General features: G+C 38.8%; 1 protein-coding gene across 1 annotated transcript in view; it reads left to right on the top strand.

Moving 5' to 3' along the window:
* SLCO5A1 (solute carrier organic anion transporter family member 5A1) overlaps window positions 1-24,125 on the top strand; it is a 74,882-nt gene that overhangs the window by 34,654 nt on the left and 16,103 nt on the right. Inside the window, exons 4-8 of the mRNA XM_075213623.1 lie at window positions 774-997; window positions 3,553-3,717; window positions 16,674-16,872; window positions 19,776-19,935; window positions 22,538-22,779. Of these exons, the coding sequence (XP_075069724.1) occupies window positions 774-997; window positions 3,553-3,717; window positions 16,674-16,872; window positions 19,776-19,935; window positions 22,538-22,779 (990 nt within the window). The remainder of the gene's footprint in view (window positions 1-773; window positions 998-3,552; window positions 3,718-16,673; window positions 16,873-19,775; window positions 19,936-22,537; window positions 22,780-24,125) is intronic.

The following is a 24,125-nucleotide window of genomic DNA, read 5'->3' as shown; positions in this document are numbered from 1 at the left end:
CAGGATCCTACAGAGAGTTTTAATTAATTTCTAGAATGGCTTTTAAACATAAAGTCTAACGTGACCTATTGACCTAATGTTTGTATATTGCTAAGCGAGCAACAATCATTTGGTAAATGATATATAATTGTGCTAACTAGGTAGGCACCATTGGGGCCTTGAAAGTTTATTTAGAATGTATACAGTCAGGAGCAATGACTGATTATATGTAGGGATATTAGCACAGCAAGATTCTGCTATTCTTCCGTCATATTCTGCAACATGACTCTGTTTGACCGCTGCCATAATGTCACATTGGGTGAGCGGTGAACGATGGAACGATGTTGTTCCAATTCTGCAGTGTGTATGCACTCATGACTGGCAGGGTCCATCGATGGAGTATTCAGATTCATGATCTTTTCAGCAGTTGGTTATGACAGATGAAGAGCATAGATCTGAAGTTAAATTGTGTAAAATGTATTTAGTTGTGTACACATGAATCCGCATGCTGATCGGGACTTTTTTTTTTAATTGTTGGTAAAATCGTTAAGGATATCGCATCAGGTGAAATTGTGTGTAGTGTGTACCCAGCCTTAGTAGCCTTTAGCTTTTTGAAGCTGGTCTACTCGACTTTGTCCATCTGTGTGATGTCATGTGATTGCTAATGGTAGTATTTTGCACCGTTAGTTGGATCGGCCAGTTTGTGACTTATGTCACTGCCTTATTATTATTATTATTATTATTAAAGGGGCTTCATCCTAACAAGGTTTGTTCTGATTTGTTTCTACTTCCAGGTGGAGTGGGTTTCTGCTCTGTGCTCTGGCAATGCTACTTGTTATTTTTCCAATGTTTACTTTTCCAAAAAAGCTACCCCCACGACAGAAGAAGAAAAAGAAGAAGAAAAGTAACTCGTATGACGTTTCCAGTGACGACGATGTTATAAAGGAGAAATCCAGCAACAAAATAACAGTAGAGAATGGTGTGGGCCCCTCCATCGGGTTTGGAAAGAGTTTTAGAGGTAAAATAATACTTCTGCTACATCAATAACACAACCTATAGGGACTTGTCTCAAATAACCATTTGTGAATTTAAGAGAAACCTTAGTATTAAGGTGAACTTCTGACTTAAAGCCGCACTGCCAATGAAAATGCTTCCTAAAGTGCCCTCCCCCCCTAGCTGGAGCCCTGGCGCTTGTCATTGGTCCTCCCATTCACACGCCTCCTTCGCCCACTTTTAAAGATGGTGAACTTTACTGATTTTCCAGTTGTATATTACAGACCCCAAATGAGCCCCTGAAAAAAAAGGCTGCATGTAGCAGTCCACAGGGCTCTGGTTGGGATAGAGGGCACCATGGGAAAATATTTCCTAGATTTTAAAGACTTTTGATCATTACTTATATGTATAGATTTTCTTTAGTTATTTTTGTTTTTTTTTATAACAGTAGCAAGCTCTTAGAGGCTGAAACAGACATACCAATTCAAGCATTTCCAAATGTATTAGAAAGACAATCTGGGCAGTCAGTGTCTGTTATTGAAAACGTTAGAATTGTATAACCTTTCCTTTTTTAATTACATATTTACTTTTTGTTTAAACAATATTAGTTAAAGCAGCAATCCCACATAGAAGATTATTTTTCTTTAAATAACAAGTTAGATACATTTTAAGCATACATCTGATTTCTTCGCTATCTTCTTACAAAGCATTATCTCCTTTTCAAAACCTCTCTGGTTGGCAAATAAAAATGACTACCAGACAAAGTCAGTCTGCTTCACAGACACAGGCTCACAGCTTATTCATGGGATTGATGCTTTAATTGACGTCTTTACATATGAACCATGAACATAAAATCTGCAGTGTATCAGATGCCAGACAGTAGTCAAGTAATTTAATTCCTGTGTTATTATCATATATGGGGTTATTTACAGGGTGGCACCTTGCATTGGTTAGATGCCCCTCAACCAGTAATGCAAGTGCTGATCTCTTATGTGGATCTCTTATGTGGAAACCAATTATCCACAAGTCCAGAAAACAAGAATGGAAAAGGAAATTAAATAAAGTCATGCATTGAATTATGATCACCAACTATTTCTCCTACAGTTACTATGAGGAGCTCTGCTAACAAGGCACGGGATGTCCAAGGCAGTGTAGAGAAAGACAGGAATAATGTTTAAATGTGATTTAGTAACTTTTAGTGCTGTAAATTATGGGAAAAACCCTTATCTGGAAAACCCAACTTCTCTGCACTTGGGATAATAGACACTGTACATGTTTATCCAATATTAAAAGACATTTACATGTTAAGGTTTACATACAAAAGTAGAACCTGCAGTACAGCAGTAATGCAATAATATTTTGATATTTTGCTCCCACTAACCTTTTTTAATCAGGGGTTCAGGCTTCAGAATATTATCAACTCTTTTATTGAATGAAGACTCTGCTGTGAGAGCTGTGTCTGGTCTTCTCTTCCATTCTGCTCTGAGATTTCAGGATCTCAAAGCAAAAAGGAAACGGTGCTGCCTAGAGTTATATTGTATTTTTGATCAGTGACGGCATAACTTCTAATTATGAATATATATGTATATGGCGCTTGTGTCATCAAGATGGGGCTGTCCACCACAATTACTTGAGAAAAAAGGTAAGTGGGGCCCGAATGGACGCTGTGATTTAAAAAAGCCTTTTATGTAGAATGTTTGGGGCATTGTACTGTATGTGCATGTTTGTAGAGCAGTGCAAGCTGTTTGTCAGATCAGCTAGGCAGGAGTATTGGAAATATGAAGATAGATAGATAGATAGATAGATAGATAGATAGATAGATAGATATCGATAGATAGATATCAATAGATAGATATCGATAGATAGATATCAATAGATAGATATCGATAGATAGATAGATAGATATCGATAGATAGATAGATATCGATAGATAGATAGATATCGATAGATAGATATCGATTGATATCGATAGATAGATATTGTTAGATAGCTAGATATCGTTAGATAGATAGACATCATTAGATGGAAAGATTGGGTACATATCGTTTACTTGCAACTTGTTTGCAAAGACAATTATTGTGTTTGTGCTTCCTGGATGTAGGTTGGGTAGAAGCTTTGGTCTTTCTTAATTCTGGTTTGCTTCAATTCCCATTACTTGTAATGAAAAAATGGGGCCTGTTGTGGAAAACCCTGGACACATGGGAGCCATAGTTTTGCTTTCATTTGTATTCAGTTATTTACGGAACAAACCAACATATACAGAACAAACTATGGATATTTCCAGGCTACACATCCCTAGCAACAAATCCATTACATGCTCTTCATTTCAAGGTTCCAACATATAGGGGGAGATTCAATTAACAGCAATGTTCCTCAGATCATCACGGCTGCAGGATTTGTACAGGGAATCTCTGTTGATTTTTCCTCGCGCCCCACAGAGGAGCGAGGAAAAATCAGTAGAGAATTTACAGTAAATGCGCAGCCGTAATGGTCTGAGGGACATGGCGGCTAATTGAATCTCCCCAATATTGTTTTCTTTTTCCATTCATTGTTTATAAATTCATCTCTTGTCATTTTTAGACCTTCCAAGAGCAGCAATCAGAATTTTAAGCAACATGACATTCCTTTTTGTGAGTTTGTCATACACAGCTGAGAGTGCCATTGTCACCGCTTTTATTACCTTCATTCCCAAGTTCATCGAATCACAGTTTGGCATCCCAGCTTCCAGTGCCAGCATCTACACTGGTAAGATCATCATGCTAATGGTAGATTTGGGTTACTGCAGGAGAAAGGCATTCTTCTTACAATGACAGTTTGGGGCAGACTTTATTAAGCTGTTGGAAAGAATATCACATGAAAAAGGTAAGTAGAAATGTAAGTGTATTTTATTTAAAGGTTATTTCTGAAAGTTGACTAAAACATAAACATGCAGATCCTTAATTTAAAGCTGTAGGTAAGATGAATCTATCCAGGCACTTGGATGTGATTTGGTAACCTCTATCACTAGGGACATTTTCAGCTTTTTAATTTTATTTTTTATTTTTGTCTTTTTTAATTTTTTTTTGTAATGTGTGATGGTAAATAAGCTTCCAATAAACTTTACTTACTTGTTTCTTCCCGTGACATGGTTAGTGGGATAGACTGGGGGGTTTCTACCATGTGGGCAGCACAGTGGCCTAGTGGTTAGGACTTCTGCCTCACAGCACTGGGGTCATGAGTTCGATTCCCAACCATGGCCTTATCTGTGTGGAGCTTGTATGTTCTCCCTGTGTTTGCGTGGGTTTCCTCCGGGTACTCCGGTTTCCTCCCACACTCCAAAAACATACTAGTAGGTTAATTGGCTGCTATCAAAATTGACCCTAGTCTCTCCCTTTGTCTGTCTGTCTGTCTGTCTGTCTGTCTGTCTGTGAGTGTGTGTCAATCCTAGGGAATTTAGACTGTAAGCTCCAATGGGGCAGGGACTGATGTGAATGAGTTCTCTGTACAGCGCTGCATAATTAGTGGCGCTATATAAATAAATGATGATGATGAGGCAAGGTAATCAACTTTCTTAAGATGACTGGCTATATATTTATACATATTTAACTATATGTTTATTTATGTATGAGTGCCAGAAATGGCAGGTGTTTTTTTCCTTAATAAATTAATTTTGTTCCCTGTAGTATAAATTGCGGTATCAGGGGGCAGGGAGTCATGTCAGCAAAACAGGCCTCCCGCAAGCAGTTCCTCGTCCATGCATAATCTAGCATACTAGGTGGCAAGTTACACTTAAGGAGACAGTGAGAAAAAAATGCAGGAGTATAGTGTAAGCTGTATTAGTATGACTGTTTTGTTGCATGTGAGATGTTCAGTGGGATGTATATGACATATATGTTCATTATGTAAATAGTCAGTATAAAATAAATTAAAGATAGTTTTATTATGCTTGCTGTGATATCATTGCAAATTTCAGGAGTAAAGCTAGAGCCGCTTCTGGCCATATCCACAGTATAATCTATGTAGAACTGTCACCCTTTAATTTAGCGATTCCTGAGTGAAACAACTGCAGTAAGGAACATGACTTAATGTACCCATGTGCACTGGATACGCACTGCAAATTTCTGTGGTTTTGTACTTGCACTGCTAGTAGGTCTAATCAGGGCACTTCAAGGTACATACCTACTTTTTGGTCTTTGGAGACACCTATGCAAGCTAGAAGTGGTACTAGATCTATGTTGGCAATCTACTATTACCCTGGCACCCACCGTCCAAGGCATGCCAGGAAGAGCCCCAGTGTTGGGGAGACCTGTTTTTTTTTGCCGGGCCTGATTTACCTAGGGAGTTCAGTCCAATGCTGGTTTCATGCTGCGGGTCCCCCTGTTATAGTGTGACCTTATAAACACTTAACACTTCTTATGCATACACCACCAAACACTACCTTATGTGTAGCAGGCGGCTGCCGTCCTGCAGACGCCTGGTGGTAAGCCAGGTAAAGGAAGTAAATCTATAATACGGAGGAGAAGGAAAATACGCCTGATAGTGTAGTTTAGTGTATTTGGCCAATGTAGAAATGGTGCTCAATTCTACGCGCACCAGATTGATGAATAAGTCAGGCACATCTATATATATTAATTCCAGATCCCTGTGATCACTGTGCCTTGTGACTCCAATAGAGGTACCATAGATGAAAGAACAAATAACCGGAGATAGTGTAGTATTTCTTATATAAAGAGTGCAATACCCAGAGTAATAGTACATCTGTGTACCAGAGGATTTTCTGGATCATAGGCTCAGGTAAGAAGTATAACAGCCACACAAGTTCTTCAACGTGTTTCGTCTTATTTATAGACCTCGTCTTTTTTACATTGAAATCATCATTTATTGTTAATTAACAGTTTTTAACATCTTTCATGCATTTGTTTGCATGTATTGCAGTATTTTAACGTGTATTTTAGGCATTCCATGAAAAATTAATTATGTGGCTGGTAAATGTATATTTTATGTTCTATAGAAAACAATGACACCAATTTTGTTAGAAAGCTCATGCGATGAATGCTTAACAGTACCCTAAATTTAACAAACTCGAGAAGAAGCTATATTTTAACATATAGTAAACTTTACAATTCAACAGATATCTCTATTGTAAGCTTCCGGCCTGAGGCCACTAAACAATTATACAGAGTGTAGATAGAGTTTCAGACTGCTTATATCATTCACAAGTTAGGCAAAACATGTGTTTTGTAAAAGTTAGAGAATGGAGCCAGCAGAGCTTTAAACGTGTGGCTGTTTGGAGTCCGCTTATCCCAGCAGTGAGCAGATTATCCTATAGATGCATATAGTCATCTGGTCTCTTCTCTCTGAAATGAAAAATGCAAGCACAGACAGATTCACAGAGGAATGCAGTGCTGCAATATCACACAGCTTTGTGTTTATACATTAACTGATGTGTTGCTCTGCCGTAACGAATACAGTCATTTTTCTGGAACAAACAAGACTGCGTTTCCCCCCCACTATTTATTTTATAATCTTAAATAGCAAGGACTTGTTATGGTGACATGCTGACATTCATTTTCTTGGATTTTGAAAACAAAATGTAGAACTATTATTTTATAGTAAGCATTATAGGGCAAGTTAAACCATAATAATATGTCATTATTATATATTAATGCCTATGCCATTGTTAAATAGTGTGCTGTTTCTTTCCTTTGCTGATGGATCTTTAAATAGCTGCTTAGGAAGATGGGACGTCTGTCACTATTGCATAGGTGGTGCTAATGGGGCAGTGAATGACTTTTAAGGCTTGATTTGCTAAAAATCATATATGGTGGCGGCTTTAAACTGCCGCACATCGCTGTCGGTTTAGTGCCCCAAACCACTACATTTACCGAAAGGGTGGTTTGAGGCTGTAATATTAAACTGTTGTTTGATGGTTTCAAAATACCTAAACCGCCAGAAAAAAGGTTGTTTTTTTTAGACCTTCTTCAGTTTGAGCTTATGAATTATGACTAATGAAAGAGTGTATAATTAATTTATATTTAACTTATGGGGTTACATTTGATATTTCATTATATTAAAGGGGGCAATATTAATTTATAATTATATTAAGGGGGCAATACTCTTTGATTGCTAACAGGGGTAGTAATTATTTATGATGGGGACAAGACTTGGTACATGTTGGGGGCACCATTTATACAGCACACATGTGGCAACAACAGTGTGGTTCTGGGATTTCAATGAGCGATTTCAGGATGACGTTCAGTTTCAGGTGTTATTGCTGTAAATTATAGTACCCAGTATAACAATTTTAATAAGAAATCTATATTAAGTGGAGTTAGGACATAAATGAGGCTCAACTGAGCAGTATTTTAGGAGATAAAATTAAAAATTTAATTTAATGAAGTGGGTGACCCTTTGGTTGTAGACGTGAAAGTGATATTTTTTATATTTTGTATATATGATATTTTTTATGAAGTGAAATGTTTTATATTTTTTTTCCACCATGCGCATTTACGAGGGGAGTTTCAAAAACTAGAAAGTGTGTGTTCATCTACGTATGTTCATAATGAATAAATTAGTGCATTTGCTCAAAATAAAATAGCTGCATATTTTTTTCCGATTCATAAATGAGCTCCAGTGTCAGCCCAGTCTAAACCTCCTGTTTGTGAGACATATTTTTTTATTATTTAATGTATTTTACATATTGCAAAAGCACAAGCCAGCCCATTGTCTTCCCTTTGTAAATGAAAACTTTAGACTACCTCTGGATTAACTCTGGATTAATTTAAACAAGCGTCTAATAAAGCTCTGTGACCCCTTGCAAAGGAAATAAGATAATCTAGTTTGTTCAGGCTTCACCTCTTATATTGGAATATCAGGGTTGCACATGCACCAAATTGATGTTATGTTCAGGCATTGCATCAGGTGGACATTATATGCCTAGCTAGTTAGATTGATGGACTGCCCCATGTAGTAATCAATATTGTATCCTATGTATTTTTGTCTTTTCCTTAAAATTGTTTCTTTTGCATTTTATATTTTGTAGCTAAAATGACATTCAGTTATACAAAAGAGTAGGTCACAGAAAGACATGAATGGTCATAGCTAGTTAATTAACTAACTTTACTGACCATTTTGTACAATTTTTTATACCCTACTGGATCTCTTTCATTGAGTGGAGATTCAGGAAAATATAGAAGACCAAACAATATATTTACCCACAGATTAGAAATGTTAACGGCTTCAATAAATAAATAGAAATAAGCAGAGCAAACACATTGAATGAATGAACTGGCCACTATTCTACTTCATTGTCATAATACAGATCCACGGGCCTCTATGGACTTTTTCAATGTTCAATTCATTTTGAGCTGCAACCTGGGAATTTTGTTCCCGAACTGGCTAAAGGAAGTGTAATGGTCCAGAGACTGAATAGGAGTCCAGTGGCAAGAAGGAAAGTAGGCCACAAGAGGATTATATATAAAGAGTGGTCAACAGTAGCTGGGTTCAGTATACATTAAGGCAATAAGGCAAAGGGTTCAGGCAGAGGCGTAGTTGAGGACAGATTGAGGTCGGTACACAAGTAGTAGATAAAAGGAGGCAGAATACAGGAACAGGAACAGGAGTAGAAACTATATTAATGGTAGGAGCACAATAATTAGGCAAGGAAGACAGGAACTGGTCAGGCTTTTATAGGAAGTCAACGGAAGGAGCATGAACATCCTGGAACTTCAGGAGATCAGTGAAATGGAGCTAGAACACAGAGGAAATGCAAGAAACTGACCAGCAGCCCAAATAGCTTAGTCAGCAGAGCAGCAGTCCACAGAAGCAGAAGCCCTGGGTTCGAATTCTGACAGGGGGTTTCATTTTCTCCCTGTTCAAGTCCTTGTCTGGCCTCCCCTTTATGGAAAATAATTATACTATATTATACAACTGTTCTGCATTTTGTAAAGTTTTTTTACAAACCCAACTGAGATTCCTCTGCATTTGCCATTCTGTTACATCTAGAACAATGAGGCTTAAGTCGCCACCTTCTGGCAAGGTGTCTTTAAATGAGTTGTTATTTTTGGATCTTCCGGCAACTAAAAGTCACTTTCTCAACTAATATGTTTGGAAGCCAAGAATCTTCAATGTCTAGCTGGAGTCTGAGAGGTCATAAAGTTTATTTCTTTCAAATGCCTTCCTGGACTTAGGAGTAGAAGTAAACTTTACTGAATACAGTCAAAAACTTGAAAACTGTACACTTGGAAAACAATTGGCTATTAGTGCAGTTGACTGGATGTCACGAATCGGGGTCTTAGTCCTGTTTACACCACTCGGCGGTGCCATATCACCGTACATCTCCCTCCTGGTTGAATGCAGCATTCTATCCTGGGACAAGCATGACTCCTGTCTGCGGTATTGGAGGCTGCCATCTTGAATAAGACATTTGCTAAACATCCTGCTGAGTCTGAACACCTGATCTCATCCACCAATTGGCTTCCTCTGCAGACTATAAGAGTCTCCTCCTACACTCAGCAAATTTCCAGAGCAACACTTTCTTAGTTCCAGACACCCATAGTTGCTGCTGGTTGCTGCTTCAAACCTATCTGCTGTATAGAGATCTCAACCATCATCCTTCATGTGAATTCAGCTTCACCCTGTTTGCTGTTCTATGGATTTCTACCATTAACTCTCTAAATGAGTTCAGCTTCATTGTGTATACTGTTATATGGACTTTTACCATTAACCCTTTGTGTGAATTCAGCTTCATCTTGTTGCTGTTATATGAACTGCAAACCATTAACTCTTTGTGTGAATTCAGCTTCATCCTGTTGCTGTTATATGAACTGCAAACCATTAACCCTTCGTATGAATTCAGCTTCAATCTGCCTGCTGAAATAAATACTTTGGTTATTTATTCCTCTTGTGAATTCAACTTCATTCTATCAGCTTATGTACAGATTCCAGCTGTTATCTTCTGTGTGGATCCTCCTCTCATCAATCTATTCCTGTCTCTCCTACTGGCTATCTGGGGTAGTAGGTTGTTGTTCTGAGTCATCCACCTTCTGGAGCCATTTCTGTGTCTCGGGGTACTGACTTCCAGTTCCAGGCCTAAACCAGGTTCTGAGTTCTGAGTTGTCCAGGGCAGTTCCAGGCTTAGTCTGTTCAGGAGGTTGCCACCCCTGTATATCCTCTGCCTGAGTTCTGAGTCTTCCCAGTCCCAGTTGTGGTACTATATTTGCCTGAGTCTCTAAGTTCTTGGAGGTACTAAGTCTCTCGTCGTGGGTTCAGGTCCCCCCTGCTCCTTCGTTCAGGTTCCAGTCCATCAGCTCCAGATTCCAGGCATTTATTTCAGTACAGAGTCCAGTCTCCAGCATTCCTCCTCCTAACTTCGAGGATTCGAACTATGGGATTAGAGCAAGCTCTATGAGCAAGGCATTCACCCGGCCTCCCAGTTTCGACTACACTCCTGCCACAGATAGCCCCAGGGATCCCGAGACGGATCCCAAAAACCCTATTGCCGTGACATTGGAGTTTCATCCCCAGTTGGTGTTCTACATAAGATGCAAATTTACTTTTTTTGTTAAGTCTAAGACTTTTAACCCACTACTGCTTTGTCAGCCCTGGCTTCTGAATCCCACTTCTTTCTTGGATTAGAATGCTGGACAAATTGTTTTTGGGGGTCTCTTTGCTTCACCTCCTATTTGGAGAAAGTTGTTCTCATTTTCTTTCTGCATTTATGGAAACCATTCCCATTCTATTCACCCTTTTTTCTCAGGACACTGATGTATAGTGCAATGCTGAGACCCTGCAACCTTATGTTCCCTATGATGGTGCCATCTTGCCTGGACCTTCTTCCACTAAGGGCCTAGTATATCCTTTATCTATTCCTGAAACTGTGTCTGAATATATTAAATAAATCCTTGACATCAGAAAATCCACCTCTCCCACTTATGCAGGCTTCTTTGGAGAGAAGATAGATCACGACATCAGACCCTGCTTAGACCTTAAAAATCACCATCGCAATCCTCTTCCCTCCGTATCTGAGCTTTTTGATCATACACATAAAGTTTCAGTTTTTTTAAAAACTCGACATACATAAAGATTATAATTGTATCCAGACAATGGAGGATGATGCTAGATAACTTGCTTAAGGGCTGATGGAGAGCGTTGAAGACCCCAAGTGTTTCAATTGATTTAAAAATAAATTCACTTATCTTTGAAAACCCCCTCGGTTGGTATGTAAATTACAAACAAGAGCTTTATTATAAAGATGAAAGAAGATTTAAAGCAAGTCAGAGAAACGGTTATTAAAAAGCACCAATCAGGGAAAGTACATAGGACTTAAGAACATTTCAAAGACTTTTAACATCACCCATGAGAAGTCCATCCTCAAAAAAGAGATTATTCCACAACAGTGAACTTGTGAAAAGCAGGCTATCCTCGCAAACTTGGTATCCATGCAAGAAGGGCACTTGTTAGGGAGATCAACAAAAGGCCTATAGCCACTCTGTCAGGCTTAAATCTTTCATGGTAGAGATTGGAGAAACTGTACGTGGCACAACATTAATCTGAGCATTTCACATATGTGCAATTTCCTACCAAGTGGAGGTAGATTAAATGAGATGGAACCTTTTGGCTTCAATGTTAGATGCTATGTTTGGTGCAAGCCTCACTCTGCATATCACCCCAGAAACACTATCACTACTGTGGAGAAAGGTGGCAGGTGCATCATTTCTGCTTCAAGGACTGTAGAAATTTGTGAAAATATATACAAAAATGGAAGGAGTTTGATATAGATGAATCTAGAAAGCAAAACCTGCTGCTTAACGCAACACTTAAAATTGAAGTTCCGGCAGGACAATGACTCACAGCATACAGCAAAAACCACACTGGTAGTGACTCCTGTGCAAAAAAATTATGTCCTGAAGTTGCCTGATCTCAGTCTCATTGAGAATATGTAGAATGATTTAAAAAGTGCTATTCACCAAAGGTCCCCCCGTCCAACTGATAGAACTCATTCAGTATTAACAGAAGGTGAAAATTACAGGGTCCCCAGGGTGCCCAAATAGACTCACACCTTTAATTTAGCCAAATGTGTTTCTACCAAGTACTTAAAAGGGAAAGTTCTAAGAAGGATGTGAAGACTTATGTAATCTATTTTATTTTTATTTGTAGAATTTTAAAAGTTGTTTTCTTTATTTAACAGTACAGACATTTTGTGTTGATCGGTGATAGGAATTTGCAAATAAATCCTTTTTGATTCTACGATTTAAGAAAATGAAATGTGAAAAATGTCAAAGGGAGTAAATTGTTTTATAGTCACTGTATAAGGAAATTTCAGTTTAAATAACACATATAGATTGAACCTTTGTGCATTTCAATGCAGTTGTTTAGCAACAAAATGGAATATTGCATTTTTACATATTTTACATATATTTTAATGGATTGAGATTGCATTAAGGTAAATGGCTGGGCAGTATCACCTTGCAGCTCTATTTTGATTTGACTGCTACTGACTGCTTAGGCACTGAATGCTGTCGGTCTGGGATACATCACTTAATGCATTACATAGCATATGCAGGGTCAGATAAATCTGCTGTAGCTGCATGTGCTATCTCCACACTTCTGCTCCAATATCCTAAACATTAATATTTTACACATAAGAAAAATGGGATAGTGCACACGAGGTGTAAATTATTTAATAGCATTGCTGGTTATTCCTTCCCTTTGCTGTTTTGTAATGATGTATAAAGATCTATTGTTCTGTACATGTCAGTGACTTATGGTAAATCAATGATTTTTATTTTACCTTGTGGTTTCTGTGCCAGGGAACACTGTAAGCTCCTTAATGCAGTACGTTAAAAGACTAATGCACAATGAAAGCTTTTAGTGGATTTCATATAAATGCTATAAATAAATGGTGACATTTCTAGAAAGGGAATATCGAGTTAGATAGAATGACGCACTAAAAAACCCATTCGTAAACTGGTTAAAATTTATTATTTTTGGCAATCTGACTTTATGTAATGAGACTAACAGAAGCAAAGTCTGGGCTGCCCAGTGATTTTGAATCCTTTTGATGAGAAAGGTTTGTCCTTGAAAAATATTTCTGCATAATCCAAGTGTATTATCGTGTCATACTGTAGTGTGTGTTCTATTTATAGATGATGAAGTATGTCTGGGAGCCTGGTGGTTACATAACTTGAGTTCTCTACCAGAAGTACATCCCCTTATAGCAATGCTATGAGAGAGGGTCGCGTATAACTGAACTCAGTTTGACTGATATTGTTTCATATTGGGAAATAAAGTTCCAGGTACATCCATAGCTGAGAGAGATGGTTTGTTCCAACGTTAAGCTTCCTAAACATGGGCTTTTCCTACCGTTCAAAGACAAGGTCACTTTCTAATTTGTACACAGAAAGGTGGACAGGCATGGCCATTTATTAATGTGGTTGGTAGATGACTGCACATTTATAGGTCTGTCTGAAAACTGTCTCCTCTGTTGCATTTGGAACATTCTGAGGCATAGTGATCACAATGATAATGCTCCAGTTTGCAGTATGTGTGCCAGTATTACTACACATATTTTGTTCTCTGGTAAACATTAAAATCTTCACTGACCCAGTAGGGGCATTGTTCCTCTTGTGTCTATGGCTAACTTGTCATGTTCACTGGATGGCACTTACACTCATGTTAATAGAAGTGAATCAACAAAAAATTAAAATCGTCAGGCTGTACAGAATGACTTCTATCTTATCTGAATTTTACTGGTCTAAGTCCAGAGCCCTCCTAAACATAGCCGTATTGCATGTTATTATTTTCATCTTAACTCCAAACTAATACAACCTCAAAGGAGACCTATGACCAGGTCATATGATTTTATTTTTTGCTTTATTACACATTGCCTTTTTTTTACTGTATCGTTGGCAAAACATGGATTCTCCCATTACACTGTTTGCCCAGGAGAAAGAGCTTTAATCAAGTGTTCTGTTTGTGCTCTCTGCTCTCTCCAGGGCTGTCTCCCACCAGAATGTACAACAGTAGAGCTGGGGTGTACAGAGGAAGCTGGCCCGGGGAGCTAGCTCTCTACTCTGACAGTGTGACTCACCACAGCTCTACAACAGTAGAGCTGGGGTGTACAGAGGAAGCTGGCTGCGGTGCTAGTTCTCTACTCTGACAGTGTGACTCACCACAGCTCTACTACAGTAGAGCTGGGGTGTACAGAGGAAGCTGCCCGAGGAGCTAGCTCTCTACTCACCTTCTGTGTCGAGCTCGCAGACTGTACTGTGCTTGACCTTGGTCTTTGGTCTGGCTGCCTCTACCCATAACAGCTGTACAACTGTGCATAGAAGGTAAACCACACGCTCAGATCTCTCCCAGGCAAACAGGTTTTGTCTTAACCAAAGCCCTATCCCTAAATCTTAGCCTGTAAATTCTAAAAATATAATTGCAAACATAAAAATATGGTCATCTATGAGATATTTGCACTGGTAATCAGTGCCTAAAATTATTATTTCATAGAACCTTTGGAGGAGCAACATTTTCCAAACTGTTCCATGAAAAAAGTCCCTCATTCAATTTTGTAGTGGAACAGACTGTTCTCAGAGGTGATACAATCTTGGAGTTCTGCTTTAGTTTCACCATTGCGCACTGTTCTTGTAAACTCACATTTTCCTGAAATTTTAGTCTATGAATAGAGCAGGGACGACAATGTGCAATTCACTCAGCTGTGTGGCGGGGGTAGAGCTAAGAGTCCCTATGGCCATATTTCACCAGCAAAACACATGGAATTGTGCAAATATTTTGTAGAACAGTTTTGTATATTTCACTTATCTCTGATAAGGAATATGATACATGAAACGACAGGACAAACAGACAGACAGACAGGACACATAGATGGGGACAAACAGACAGAGAGACAGACAGGACACATAGATGGGGACAAACAGACAAAGAGACAGACAGGACACATAGATGGGGATAAACAGACAGAGAGACCGACAGGACACATAGATGGGGACAAACTGAGAAAGAGACAGACAGGACACATAGATGGGGACAAACAGAGAGAGAGAGAGAGAGACAAACAGGCACATAGATGGGGACAACCAGACAGACAGGACACATAGATGGGGATAAACAGACAGACAGGACACATAGATGGGGACAAACAGACAGAGAGACAGACAGGACACATAGATTATGACAAACTGAGAAAGAGACAGACAGGACACATAGATGGGGACAAACAGACAGAGAGACAGACAGAACACATAGATGGGGACAAACAGAGAGAGAAAGACAGACAGGACACATAGATGGGGACAAACAGAGAGAGAAAGACAGACAGGACACATAGATGGGGACAAACAGAGAGAGAAAGACAGATAGGACACATAGATGGGGACAAACAGAGAGAGACAGACAGGACAAATAGATGGGGACAAACTGAGAAAGAGACAGACAGGACACATAGATGGGGACAAACTGAGAAAGAGACAGACAGGACACATAGATGGGGATAAACAGACAGACAGACAGGACACATAGATGGGGACAAACAGACAGAGAGACAGACAGGACACATAGATTATGACAAACTGAGAAAGAGACAGACAGGACACATAGATGGGGACAAACAGACAGAGAGACAGACAGAACACATAGATGGGGACAAACAGAGAGAGAAAGACAGACAGGACACATAGATGGGGGCAAACAGAGAGAGAAAGACAGACAGGACACATAGATGGGGACAAACAGAGAGAGAAAGACAGATAGGACACATAGATGGGGATAAACAGAGAGAGAGACAGACAGGACAAATAGATGGGGACAAACTGAGAAAGAGACAGACAGGACACATAGATGGGGACAAACAGACAGAGAGACAGACAGGGAAAAACAGACTGACTGGGTGCATCGGGAGAAAGCTACAAATAAACTTGCACACGGTACAGTGCATAGATACACCATATGTAAACAAAGAGATTCAGGCAGAGAGGCAGTCAGAAAAACTGACAGACAGACGTACACAGTTACTCATTACTGGAGCTGATCTCCTGCACTGGAAGCCTGATTATGGACTTGGGCACTCAAGGTCTTATTTTAAATCCATATCTCCTTTCCACTTCTGGTATTGATAAATGAATGTAGAAGACTGGATGCTCACAAGTCCCTGTTCCATCATCTGTTTTTATCTCTCTTCTGTTCTCCTATCTTAAACATTCGCCAGTACCAGAGAAGGGGTGTGAGCGAGGGCTGTAAGAGGAACCTCCGTGCATGGAAAAAGCACCCGGGCTCTGGCTTGGTGGAAGGACACCTTAGTATAAAATCTTTTACTAGCTGGTAGTAGACCTTTAAATAACACTTATGTGCACTGAGCCCTCCACCTGCAGACCTGACTCCTCCAGTGGCGCATCCCACACGTTTTTTGTACTGACTCCTTCAGTGTCAGACGCAGCTGGGTAATCTCTTTCTCACTGACTGTACAAGGGCACACAACTCCTCTACCTCTGGTGACCAAAGTAGATTTATGGGCTACTATGTTGTGCTAACTAAGTATTTGTATATGTCACATTATTAAAGGATGTTTGTGTTTTACATAGCCATGTATTTATGCTTTATATGGTACACTTTGCCTATTATTGGCATTGTGAATTTTGAGGTTTTTTTGAGTAAACTGTTAAGGTATATAATAAACTATAACATTACATGATGATTTTTATTCTAATTTTCAGGCCTGATCATTGTCCCAAGTGCCGGTGTGGGTATTGTGTTAGGTGGTTACATCATCAAGAAACTGAAACTAAGTGCCAGGGAATCGGCAAAGCTGGCAATGATCTGTTGCGGAGTGTCCTTGCTTTGCTTCTCCACCCTTTTCATTGTGGGATGTGAAAGTATTAATCTTGGGGGTATTAATATACCTTACACTACTGGGTAGGTATACACCAATAATAGGATACTGAGCTACAAACCCTGAGTCAAGTAATCCTGTCTGTTTAATGAAAGTTTCCCCTACATTATGCTGTTTGTTTGTAGTCAGGGATCAAGCTGAACATTTGGTTGTTAAAGCAACTATATTATATCCTCCTAATCCATAATGCAAAACAACATAATCATCATTTATTTGTACAGTCAGAAAAGACACATCATCACATATAAATAAAAACAATTACTTACGAGGTGGGTGAAGGAGGTACAGAGATTAGAGGGTTAAAAGGTCAATATAGTAGAGAGGGAGATAATAATCCATTTTATGGTATTGGTAACATAAATATTGCCACTAAATACATAATTAGATCTATCGCCAAGGAACGTACCGCTAATACAGGTAATTACAGATATTTTTTTATTTTGCCCCCAAACCTTGCAATAATGACAATAACTGAATAAAGGTGAGTATACATCTGTGTTGTGTCCTCCATTCAAGCCCCACTGCTTTCACTCAGTCAAACACAAGGTTTCTGAAGCTATAACAGAGGTTGACAAAGAGGTCAAAGAATCTTAATGAAAATGCCAAATCGGTGCACCTTTTTATAGTAGGAATTGATGGACACAAACAATTAGGACTTGCTGCGTAGATGATCGGTCATCTGTTGTAAGAAAGAGAGCGTTCATTTTCAAGACGGATCTGTGTCGCCTTTGTCAACCTTCGTTACAGCTTTGGACTCTGGGTTTTCAGCTAAACATACAGGATGAAGACACTGGAGCTTGGACAAAAGACACAGTTTAAATGCACAACCTGCACTCTACTTTTGTAAATATTTATTTTATGAATATAGAACAAAGGAGTTAATAGGCCAAGTATGATCAATGTCATGCTATTATAGGGTATTTTGGGAGGTAGGCTGGGGCTCAGGTTTCCACCTTTAAATTTAGTGATAAAAGTAGGAAATTATGAAGAGATTATGTTAGTATGAAGGACTTGCTGTTAATTCAATGAACTTGTATAGATACTATTGATGTTTATTGAAAAATAATTTGGACCTGAGTCATTAAGGAGAGCAAAGCATTAAAAATTAGTAACTTTGCACCTGGGCAAACCCATGTTGCATTGAAGGGTGAGGTGAATTTAAAATGTGGGGACAGATTTATATTTGGGGTAAGGCATATCCTAGATCAACTTTAAATTTCAGTGTAAAAATAAAGCTATCAAGTATTTGTGTGCTAGGTGAAAAAACAGCTGGAAATTAAATTAGGTGCAAAATAATAAACTAATTTGCTCCCCTTGCATTGTATCATGTTTTGTCCCTGAGAACATTTACTCTTTTTTTGTCTTACTCTTCTTAATGACTCAGGCCCTTTGATTTTAAAACATTCCGCATATATTAAAATACATGGGTGAGTCATTGCTGTGTGTTTAAATAATGAATATTTAAATTTAACAATGTTACATAGGGAATATTAAATAATGATGGACAGGTATAGAAAACATAACTGGAATGGGGCCATAGGTTGAGCACCTCCAAAGAGCCTATGTTAGTTTTACTCTGCCCCTTCATGTTACACGTACATTCACATGAAATATCACCCCATGAGAGACTTACAAGACAAAGGCATTATTGATCGGCAGGTACTATGATTGTAGATGCATTGACCAAGCCACGACTGAGAGAACATCATGAAGAACTCATGAAGAAGATGAATTTTGTGGAGTAATCCGCATACTGTTGAGAGGAGGAGTTAGATATACAACATGCAGAGATTGTTCCTTAGCGTCTGAAGTGTTATTAGATAAATGATGTATACTAGGGCAGCACGGTGGCATAGTGGTTAGCACTTCTACCTCACAGCTCTGGAGTCATGAGTTCAATTCCCGGCGATGGTCTTATCTGTGTGGAGTTTGTATGTCCTCCCCGTGTTTGTGTGGGTTGCCTGCAGGTGCTTCAGTTTTCTTCCACACTCCAAAAACATACTACTAGGTTAATTGGCTCCTATCAAACTATCCCTAGTCTGTCTGTATGTTAGGGAATTTAGAGTGTAAGCTCCATTGAGGAAGGGACTAAATGAGGCAGGGACTTGGTAAATGGTTCTCTGTGCAGCGCTGTGGAATTAGTGGCGCTATATAAATAAATGATAATGATTACACAAACACATAGAGACAGCACTCAAAAAGCCATTGGTAAAAGAAAATTACACATATATGGCAGAGAAAAGCACTACAATCCATCTGCAGAATTTACAATAATTTATTCATATAAACTATAAATTAATCAACATATATAATAAAACACATTAAGACAAATCCTTAAAAACTGTAAGTGGTGTTATATATAGAAAGCGATGAAAAGATTTAATATCCCAGGTTGTATCTTTATCTGACTCGTTGCGCTGAATTATCAGTGCAACCTAATCAGTCCTCAAGAAACAATTCAGTATTGACCAGAGTGAAGATCAGTTTCAAACAGTCTCAATCTACTTTGTATTATTTTTATGTTATAGTTAAATGATGTACGGCTTGAGCATGACCTGAGGCCTATGGGAGCTTAATTTGCCACCCAGTAATATATAACAGCTCAGACACAGCTCATTTACTGTGTAGTGCCATGCATCACTGCTTGTTGTTTCTTCATGCTGATTTAATTGCAGATATTTACTTATTGTGGACGACTCTATTTATTTTACTGGTGTAACTGACCTTTCCCTTAATCTGAAAATAAGTTGCATTTGTTAGTTGTGTATGTGCAAATCAGAAGTAGGCAGCCTATGACTCTCCAGCTGGTCGTCCCACGCAACACCCAGAGACACAGGTTGTCTAAGCTTGCTGTAAATACATACATGTACTGTTCTTTTTTCTGTCCCTGTTGTTGAATGTGTATTCTTTCCCCCTTTCTCCCTAGTCCCACACTAACGATGGCACACAGGAATCTAACAGGTGGCTGTAATGTGAATTGTGGTTGTAAAATTCATGAATACGAGCCAGTGTGTGGATCAGATGGAATTACATACTTCAATCCTTGTCTCGCTGGATGCATCAATGTGGGAAATCAAAGCATTGCAGTAAGTACAGAATGTGCTTCTTTCTGGCTGTAAGTGAAATTATTTTCTACAGACACTTCTTAGTTAAGTGTACATTTTATCTCAGCGTAATATACAATGCGACATTTTACGTTTGTGCAATCTCCAGAGATAAATCTTTCACCATTAATGGATGAAAAACTATTCCCCAAAATTGTAGCAAAGTTATTCAGAAATTCATTGTGGTCATGTTGAAATCTTTTACTTTAAATGTAGCGTTACTCCATAGTAATAAAAGCTGAGTTTACATCAGAACCGTTTACAATTTCGGGCAGGTTCACCTAAGTGCTGTAAAGCGCAGGGACAGGTGTCCAAAACACTTAATAGTAATGTTTTCCAGATCTTGTGCCAAAGATTGTTGTAAGTGATCATTGTAAGCTATGAGATGTACAGGTAGTGTCATACAGACGATTCGATCGCTAGAAAAAAAAAACTAACGTTCATTCAATTGTTAGCGTTAATGGGAAAAAACGAGCGCTCAAAAAATCTTAGCGTTAATACGGTAATTTACCGTATAAACTGTAATATTTTTTTGAGCGCTCGTTTTTTTCCCGTTAACGCTAACAATTGAATACCCCCATATATAATGCTCAAATTGATCTGTGCTGACACATTGAAGTGAATAGGGAATGCTCAGTCTTGGTCACACGGTAGTGCTTGCAATAAGAAAACACTGCATTCGCTCCAGTCTGTCTGCACTGGGCGATTTCAGCGCTATGAATACTATTGCATTTTATCTGGAAAGCGCCTGTGTGATCCTACCCTAAATCTGCTGCACTTTTCCAACTGCGATATAAATACTATAAAAACGTACAATATTGCTGGTACTGTCACTGTAAAGTAGTTTACAAGGTAAATGGCTCTGGAGTAGCCCCAGTGTCTGCTGATATTAACAGTCAGCAATGTGGATGACGCTGCCGATGAACTACTCACAGTTGCACAGATTTATCAGGTGTGCTTTGGAGGTGACTCATTCCGAACCACTAACATATAGTAAGCTTGACATTTGCTTTAATTATCTATATTGCACCATGTCAATCATAGCGATTTGCCAACTTACTGATGATTCTGCATATTTCTTCCTTTGCAGAAAGCTTTATCACCTCTGCTAGCTTGCTTGGAATTATCAAGTATTACATTTAAATTTAAATTGTATTTAGCATTGGTTTAATACATGTATCTCCAAAAACACATTTGGAGACATTTCTAAAAATGGTGCATAGGGAGAAGGTGCAATCACATAGTGAACAATCACATGTGCACTTTCTAAACAGCACTAAATACAGTTTTTGAGAAGTTTCAAAAACGGAGAATCTAATTGGTCGCTTTAGGTTACAGAACTTTTTTAATCAGACCAGTCTCAATATAAGTAACTCTTCAGTAAAATGAATCTTTACAATTAAAAATGTAGCCCTTGCCACCATTATTTAAGTGTGCATATAACGTAGTAGGAAAGCAGCCTTTGCTCTATGGTTGCATGCCACATGCAAGGTAGGTCTATGATTGCAGCTCAGTTTCTCATATGATAACTTTATTTGTAGTATGCTTTCTAAAGCCCAATAATTCTATCTTCTTTCCTGCCATGACAGTCAGTCATAATGGCTGTCCATAATACCTATCCAAAGACTGCAGAACTCAGTGTGTAGCTACTAGCTTTTAACAGGAACTATAAGCATCTTGAAAGCCGTCCAGGGACAAGAGGCTGCTCAGACACGCTCTCAGTTTCTGGATGGGAAGGTGATCTCAGCTTGCAGGATGCGAATCCATGGCATGTTGGCATTCCAGCCTTTCATAGACAAGCCAATGCAACACGAGAACCCTGCATGCTGCCACGTTATTGTGTCGTCCTATTTCTGAAGGTCACTGTGGAGTCTCATGAGAACTGTTCTTGTTGCTCAACTTGATGTTTTTTTTTTCATGTTTGTGATGATTAAATGATACTTTCTGTCATATCATAATATGTCAGTTGTGCTTATCTAACCATTGTGTACCTTAGCCTGCATGCACCTGATTTACCACCGGTAGGAGATATGTTTTTAAATTGGTTAATTTGTTATCCTAAAATCTTCTCTACAGTTTACTTTAAAGTAATTCAATTCAGTTGGCCCAGCTTTAATCTTGGACTTTGGAATGGAGATCTTGTTTCCAATTAGTTACTGGCATTTATTTATATAGACGGAACTTCTTGGGGCCATAGGCTGCGTGACCAATTGAAACCAGAGATCTAGTAATCTCTTATCACCTTGTCTAACAGTAGACACACCGACTACAAGTTGGGATGATTATTTCTAATGGGAATGTGTGAAGGACACGTTTAGGATTGTTGTAGAATATATGGCTTGTTTTTTTTTTTAGTTACGTTATTGTAATTTGATCCCGACTGTTACACTATTACAGGCTAGAACCCAAATGAAATGAATGGGCCATTGAAATGAATACAAACATAAATTTATGTGCTCAAGTAATTCCAAGCTACTGGTTCTAGACATAGTTATTAGTTAGTAGCTTATCAGAGTTGTTGTCTTGTGTGTCGGAAATGATCTAATCCTTCAAATATAACCCCTGGCGTTTGTTTTTGTTGTAGGTGAAAAATTATACTGAATGTGCCTGTGTCCAAAGTCGACAGGTTATTTCTCCACCCACAGTCGGTCAACGCAGCCAACTCCGAGTGGTCATTGTTAAGACTTATCTGCATGAAAATGGCTATGCTGTATCGGGGAAGTGTGATCGAACCTGCAATACACTCATTCCGTTCCTGATATTTCTTTTCATTGTTACCCTCATCACGGCTTGCGCACAACCCTCAGCGATCATAGTGACTCTCAGGTGAGGACATTCAGGTTTATACATGTACATAATAGACATCCTGACTCATCATCACCATTCATTTATATAGCGCCACTAATTCCGCAGCGGTGCACAGAGAACTTACTCACATCAGTCCCTGCCCCATTGGGGCTTACGGTCTAAATTTCCTAACACATACACAGACACATAGACTAGGGTCAATTTTTATAGCAGCCAATTAATCTACCGGTAAGTTTTTGGAGTGTGGGAGGAAACCCACGCAAACACGGGGAGAACATACAAACTCCAGACAGATAAGGCCATGGTCGGGAATTGAACTCATGACCCCAGTGCTGTAAGGCAAAAGTGCTAACCACTTAGCCACTGTGCTGCCCAGGGTACGTTCTAGGACCAGTGGGTTGTAATAGCATAATATTCAGATTCTATATAAATATTTAGATAAACTAGTGTCAGTGGGTATTACATACACACATGACAAGAATACAAATAATATCCTTTACAATATATTCTTGTATTTGATTATTTGTGATGTAATCGCTTATATTTGGAGAGCCATTTAATCTTTTCCTCTCTTATTCAATATAATTTATATATTTTGCCACTCCTTCATGGCTTCATTTTATATGTAATTGCAGCAATTGCATTACAAACCCTAAACTAACACTGGTACAATCTAAAGTAAAAAGGTAATGTGACCTATCAGGAGAGTGAAGTGAGAGTGAGATTCACAGGGTTAATGAAAATGACAGATCAGGTGCGAGGAGATCTTTCCTCAATATTAGGAACCTATACCCACAGAGGGGCTCATGCTGAGTTGAAAGCAATTAGGTTTTTTGGTGTATAATACTCTGACCTCGATGTCTCCCTATTTCAGAGGGAATCAGTCCAAGCTAGCTAGCCCTAGTGCTGGTTATGGATTTGGCTGATAGCCATGCTCTTTTATTTATTTATTGTTTTATTTATTAGTTTAGTAATGGAGCTTCTCCCATTTATTTCAATGAGGTTTCTACACTCTGGAAACCCAAATGAAATGAATGGGCCATTGAAATGAATAGGAAAAACTCTGTTGCGCTTGTGTCTGGAAGCATTCGTAAACTACGCACTTAACCTCAATGCCGGTTTAAAATAATTGTGTAAAACATACACTATCTATATTTATATTTTTATTTTGTTTATGAATTACATTGAGATTCAAATACTTCCTAAAGCCATGGTGGGCATATGAGCCTTCACCTGCTGTCACCAATCTTATTTTCTGCTTAATACGCAGAGAATGAGACAGAACGGGGGCAGCAGACTCCTGTGTCTGGTGACCTCCTCCTCACACAGTTCAGGGCGTACATGGCATGTCTGGAGGAGGAGGG

This window comes from Mixophyes fleayi, chromosome 5 (genome assembly GCF_038048845.1).
Source record: "Mixophyes fleayi isolate aMixFle1 chromosome 5, aMixFle1.hap1, whole genome shotgun sequence".
NCBI classification, from domain to species: domain Eukaryota; kingdom Metazoa; phylum Chordata; class Amphibia; order Anura; family Limnodynastidae; genus Mixophyes; species Mixophyes fleayi.
This window is presented reverse-complemented; position numbering and strand designations above follow the sequence as displayed.